This window comes from Octopus sinensis, linkage group LG6 (genome assembly GCF_006345805.1).
Source record: "Octopus sinensis linkage group LG6, ASM634580v1, whole genome shotgun sequence".
NCBI classification, from domain to species: Eukaryota; Metazoa; Mollusca; class Cephalopoda; order Octopoda; family Octopodidae; genus Octopus; species Octopus sinensis.
Window position 1 is genome coordinate 77960040 of NC_043002.1, and position 6459 is coordinate 77966498.

The window sequence follows — 6459 nt, forward strand, 5'->3', positions numbered from 1 at the left end:
ATTATACAAAATAATATTCGTTAAATTTTTGTCTTTTTCCGTGTTAACATGAGATAAACGAATAAATTGAGTGCTTTACGGCCAGATGCCTCTTCTGCCACTTACCCTTCACTTTTCTTTTTAACTTGTTTACTTAGTAAACACATCTTCAAAGCCAGCAGATAATCCATTGACAAGGGAAATGACTGCAATGTCATCATATATAGCTGAGTGATTTGCAGAGAAGCTCAAATGTAAACCAATAGATGCACACGCGTGTGTGTTTGTGTCTCTTTGATCTGACTTTGTGTTACAGTTGTAAAGGAGTATCCCCGTCATACAAGTGGAAAATCTGTCCAACCAAGGGGGAAATATTACCTTTCCTGGAACCAGGTGAGGGTCAGTGATGGGAAGAGCATCCTGCTGTACAAAAATCTGCATCAACAAATTCTGTCTGGCCCATATCAGCATGGAAAAGTAGACATTAAAACGATGATAATTGTTACATACATGGTATGGTTGATGACAGGATATGCATCCGATTATAAAATACTGTCTTGAATAAGTCTCTGTCCAACCAATTCTAGCATGGTAAAAAATGGTCGTAAGATGAATGAACAGTGTATAAATATAATGCACTTTGCTATTTATTATTCTGTGAAATCAGTGCTTTTCATGGGTGGGGTGCTGTGAGGATTGTAAAAGAGGACAAGCAAATTAACATTAAACTATGCGACCATAATTCTGTGGACAGCTATGTGAATGCAAACTCTGTTTTGTTTTCTTATTAATAAAGTGGGAAGGGAAATAAAATTAATATTTTGTTAGAATAGGTTTGATGTTTTGTCAAATTGAGAACCACTGAACTAAGTGACCTGTTTCCATGAAATTCAGATATAGTGAAAGTACCAGAACAGTTAATTGCTCTTGGTCTACTTTGCAGGAACAGAGAGAGAGATGGAGACACATTGCTAATTAGATATGTGCAGGCATGTCTGTGATTAAGAAGTTTGTTTCCTTACCACATGGTTTTGGGTTCAATCCCACTGCACGATGTCTTCCACTATAGCCCCCCCACTCCAAGCTGACCAAAGCTTGTTTAATGGATTTGGTAGACTGAAACTTGTTAAGAAGCTTATGTGTATGTAAACAAGTATCACTGTTATACGAGTGGGGTCTCTTGTTTCGAATCTTCTCTGAAACATGTCTCGGAAACAAGTAAAAGGTTGGTGACAGGAAGGGCATCAAGACAGAAAATCTGTCTCAGTGAATTCTGTCTGATTCATGTAAGCATGAGAAAGTGAACAATAAAACAATGATGGTAATAATGAATTAGTTCAAATTTAAGTCAACTTGACCTCCTAAAAATAGCAACATACTGTTTTAAATGAGAAGGATACACTGGATGATTTAGTCCTGAATATACTATCTAAAGCAGTGCTTTTCAAACTTTTTGCTGAAGCAGAACCCCAAGGAAACGTTCCACTGGCTCGAGGAACCCCTGTGCAATAATTTAATTGTCTTATGCACACATATCTGCACAGGAGAATTAAAAATTACTGTCGATTTTTAGCATTTTTGTAACTTCTTGTGGAACCCCTGGACAGTACTGGCGGAACCCTGGTTGAAAACCACTGATCTAAAGACTAAAAAAAATTGACAGCATGGTCACAGCTGGAATACTTTTTATTATAGGTTTTACCATCAGTTCTAAAGCATGATACTTTATTATTCAGTATAGCAAGCGTTGCTGTTTGAAGGTGGGCCAAGGGAGCGATTGTGTTCATTGCGCTCACTCCTCCTGGTTTGAAGGCTTGTACCACCAGACAGCTTGTCAGCTCTGGTTGCTGGAACTGAAACTAACACGATGCTGTTGGAAGGTAGGTTTAGAGAGGGCACAGGCCAAAACTACAATTTCTTTGCACTCCATTGGTCAGTTGAAGCTTAGATAGGGTCATGTGACAGTTAGCTGGCGCTGGCTACTGGAGCCTACTGGCAAGTATTTAAAGGGAAATTTGGTAGGATGGTCATTCGCCAGCTGACATTTGTTGACGCTGCATCAAAGAAACCGAAGAACAAAAGGCCAAAGAAAAAAAGGAGAAAGTTAAAACACACTCAAAACCGGAGCTTAAAGACACCAGTAGAGGAGTAGGGGCCGAAACCGGACGTGGTTCTGCCTGATGATGTCTTTAGCCACTGGATCCTATAAAGGAGCTGTTGAAGTAGTGAACTACGAAACGTGGTTGGAATTTCTCCTTTAAACAAATTTGTATAAAATATAGTATTTGTTTAAATTACAAACAATTTGATTTAATTAATGAATGAAACTTGATTAATTTTATTTTATTTTTTTCTTATTTCAGTTTCAATCGTATAGATATTCCACCTTATGAAGATTATGAAAAATTCCTAAGTAAATTGACCTGCGCAGTTGAAGAAACATGTGGTTTTGCAGTGGAATAAAACAAAACATAAAAAAATTTAATTCATTGAACAGTGTTGGGGTTTTGGCCAGCTTTTCTGCTCTTTGTGTGCCAAAGGGGAAAATAGTTTTCGACAGAAAAGCAATACTTTTTTTTTTTTTTCTTTTACACAAAAGGCTGTTATTTTCTGCAAGTTAACCTCAGTATATTATGTCCGTTTGGAAGGTCACTAATTTGAGGGCTCTAAACATTTGGGTTAAACAACACCCTTGCAAATTGCATCACCTTTTGTCCTTGCTAAACAATGGCCAGTTGAGTTTTTGTTTCCTCATCTTCAAAGAACCATCTTTGGTCAAGATGACTGACTGTACATAGTTTATCATTGTGAAATGTGGTTTCATGGTTTCTTACTTACATGTAAGTGTCTATGAGTTAACATTACTTCCACATTCAGAAGTGAAAATTACACTACATCTGTACATGAAAGTGATTTTGTATGTTCACAGGGCATGTGTGTGTATGTGCATGCACGTATGTAGATTTGTGTGTGAGCACTAGTATTTGTGTATGTGTGTAATGTATGTTCACAGGGTATATGTGTATGTATGTGCATGCACATATGTAGATTTATGAGCAAGAGTGCATGTGTGTGTGTGTGTGTGTGTCCACTGAGTGTATGTGCATATGTTGTGTATTACATATGCTAAATAGGCATTTTCACTGTAAGCAAGCTATTTGATTGTATTCTCAATCATGATGACTTGACATAAAGCAACCATAAGAGTGGTATTTCAAAAATAAAAAAAGTGTGATACCCACGATGTTTTTTTTTTTTTTTAATCATTCTCTTTTCAGTCCCAAATATCATAAAAATTGCATAAAAAATTTCTCCTCAGCCAGTTACTTAACTTATTGAGTCGAAACTGTAGACTTAAGAAAAATGGAAAACAAGAAATATAAAATGAAAGAAACCTGGAACTAATGACGGACAAAGTTTTGGATTTGGTGAATGGCTACAAAAACTCCTCCTAAAACACTTCCTAAACCCCCCTCTTGTGCTCTCTCTCTCTCTCTCCTGCTCTTTCTCTTTCTCTGAAATAACAAAAAAAGCAATCAAATTTTAAAAAACAATTATTCACGCAATTACTTTGATCATTGCATATTTTATGTTAGGTTTAATTTTAAACTTTATTTCTTCACCTGAAACAAAATTTACCAATCACCACCACCACCACCACCACCGCTTGGAAATATGCAGAAGTTTCTGAACCATTTCCAATTACTTTTCCTGTTGTAAAAATCTATTTATGTAAAACAAAACAAAAAAAAAAGTACTTTAGGATTTTCTTTATTGTTTTAAGTTGTTTACCCACTTCTGCCATTTCTCTTCTACGTTTACTTGTCAGTGGTTTTATACTGACTCATCTTTTACCTCATCTTCTGATTTATTAAACCTTCAGAAATTATTATTTGTTAAAGTGTATGTGTAAATGTTGGTTAAATACCAATTGTATGAAAAATGTAATTTTATGAACATGCAAAGAAAACAATCTGCCAAAAACAAAAAAAAGTTATTAGGTTTGTTTTTGTTTTTTTTTAATGTCTTTGCATTTATCAAAAATTATTTTCGTTTTTATCAGCCTATGAATAAATCATTAATGTGATCTTTTGTTTTTAACGACGGCCTGATCCTCTGTTTACTGATATTACTAGATATTTTTTTTTTATACATCATATACATATATGCACAACAATTTAAATGGTGCCACATAAATGTCATTGCTGGTAAGACTTTTATACTCTCTCACTCTGTCACATCCAAACTCACTCCTAACAATGAATCCCTGTAGCCCGTATCAGAAATACAGGCATGGAGTTCTCTATATAATAGAGTAAAAAAAAAAAAAATGGAATAAAAAAATAAAGGAAATAAATGCTCACCAGTAAAATATACTATTTTGAATAATTAAGATGTGGTGTAAATCATTACAGTAATCAAAATAATTGAATCTGCTGGAATTTCAGATTCAGTCCACCGTTTGTCTAGCAATGGAGTGTGCCTGCATGTACGTATGTATGTATGTGTGTGTGTATGCATGTGCGTGTTCATACATCTGAGAGAATGTACTCCAACTGACTGACACACTGTATCAGTTTTTATAAATAAATTTGTACAAAATGTCTTGTGATGATTTCTAATATAAAAAGAAAAAAATAAATAAAAGCATTTTAAGGTTAATCACATTGTTTACTTTCATTTAAGGAATATTTTTCCTTGTGTTCTGTCTCTTTCTCTGTAAAAGCTTATACAGGGTGTTCAAAAAGTCTCTCCGCAGTGAATTTTTTTTCATCCTGCGCATCACCATGGCACTACTTCAAGAGTTTTCTGGTGAACGGATTATTTCGAAGGGATTTTGGCCACCAAGATCACCAGTTTCTATTCCCAAGATATATAATGTGAGTGCACAAAAATATATACATATACAGCTCTTCAATATCCTCCTGAAGAACCTGAGAGACCTGCATGGGGTGGATGCAGATGTCTTTAAAATAAAACTGGATCTCTTCCTGTCAGGTGTCCCAGATGAACCAACTTCACGGCAGGAGGTGCAGATGAGGGCAGCTGCATCGAACTCTCTCATGCACCAAATGGCAATTGCTAAAAAGCATTCGTGAAGTAAAATCGTGCAGCAACACTAAATGGCGGTGCCACAGCTCGTGAGCTGAAACTAAATAAAATAAGAAAAAAAGAAAAAATACAATAGCTGAGTACCTTGTTGCTGGGTAATTTTCACAATAGAATGCCTTGGTGGACTTTTGGAATAGCATACCCACATAAGCGGGATTTTCTCTGTTTTGATGGGGAGTTTTCAAATTTTTCTCACTACACCCCAGCAGATGATGGGTGGGGGAAGATTTTTATGAAAAAATTTTGGAAAATTTGATTCTTCACCCACTGGACTTTTTTATGTATATTTTTCAAACCCCCTCCCTAACTCGGTACCAATTTTGGCTTTTTTTTTTCTTTTGCACTGTACGCTTTAAAACAGTGAGAAAAACTGTTGGTTTAAAAAAAAAAAAATGGGAGTTTTGGGAAATCGACAATCACCACTTCTTTTTATTTTCAAATAGAAAATTAAACGCAGGAGTGGCTGTGTGGTAAGTAGCTTGCTTACCAACCACATGGTTCCGGGTTCAGTCCCACTGCGTGGCATCTTGGGCAAGTGTCTTCTGCTATAGCCCCGGGCCGACCAATGCCTTGTGAGTGGATTTGGTAGACGGAATCTGAAAGAAGCCTGTCATATATATGTGTGTCTGTGTTTGTCCCCCTAGCATTGCTTGACAACCGATGCTGGTGTGTTTACGTCCCCGTCACTTAGCAGTTCGGCAAAAGAGACCGATAGAATAAGTACTGGGCTTACAAAGAATAAGTCCCGGGGTCGAGTTGCTCGACTAAAGGCGGTGCTCCAGCATGGCCGCAGTCAAATGACTGAAACAAGTAAAAGAGTAAAAAAGATAGATCATAGTTTTAAAATACAGATAGTCCAAATCTATAATTTGTTTCTTTTTATAATTGTGAAATGATTTTCAGACAGAAAGATGTATGATTTGAGGAAGATAAAGCTATTGTTTGTAGCACATTGCACAGCCACCTAGCACCTTACTTACTTCTTTGTCACTCAGACGTATTGATATTTTTCTCCCCATAAACATTTTATGGAATGAGGATGCAGAAGTAACTGCTGTGATTTAAGCAATAACAAAAAAAAGTTTATTTAAATCTTTAACCCCCACCCTGCAACAAGTGAGTCTGTGTGTGTGTGTTTTATGAGAAAGCATTTGCTAACTGAAAAGTACTCTATTAGAATAAATTATATAGCCAGTGCCACCTCGACTGGCTTCCGTGCAGGTGGCACGTAAAATGCACCAATCCGACCGTGGCCGATGCCAGCCTCGCCTGGCACCAGTGCAGGTGGCACGTAAAAAGCACCCACTACACTCACGGAGTGGTTGGTGTTAGGAAGGGCATCCAGCTGTAGAAACATTGCCAGATAAG

At 36.7% G+C, this 6459-nt stretch overlaps 1 protein-coding gene across 3 annotated transcripts in view; it reads left to right on the plus strand.

Annotated features, from left to right (window-relative positions):
• Positions 1-4641, plus strand: part of LOC115212798 (E3 ubiquitin-protein ligase SMURF2) — a 117143-nt gene extending 112502 nt beyond the window's left edge. For 2 of the 3 annotated variants that reach the window (XM_029781499.2, XM_029781500.2), the window contains one exon: positions 2343-4641. In XM_029781499.2, coding sequence (XP_029637359.1) covers positions 2343-2442 — 100 coding nt within the window. In that variant the 3' untranslated portion in view covers positions 2443-4641. The remainder of the gene's footprint in view (positions 1-2342) is intronic. The other variant, XR_004999738.1, reaches the window with a different exon arrangement.
• The last annotated feature ends 1818 nt before the right edge of the window (positions 4642-6459 follow it).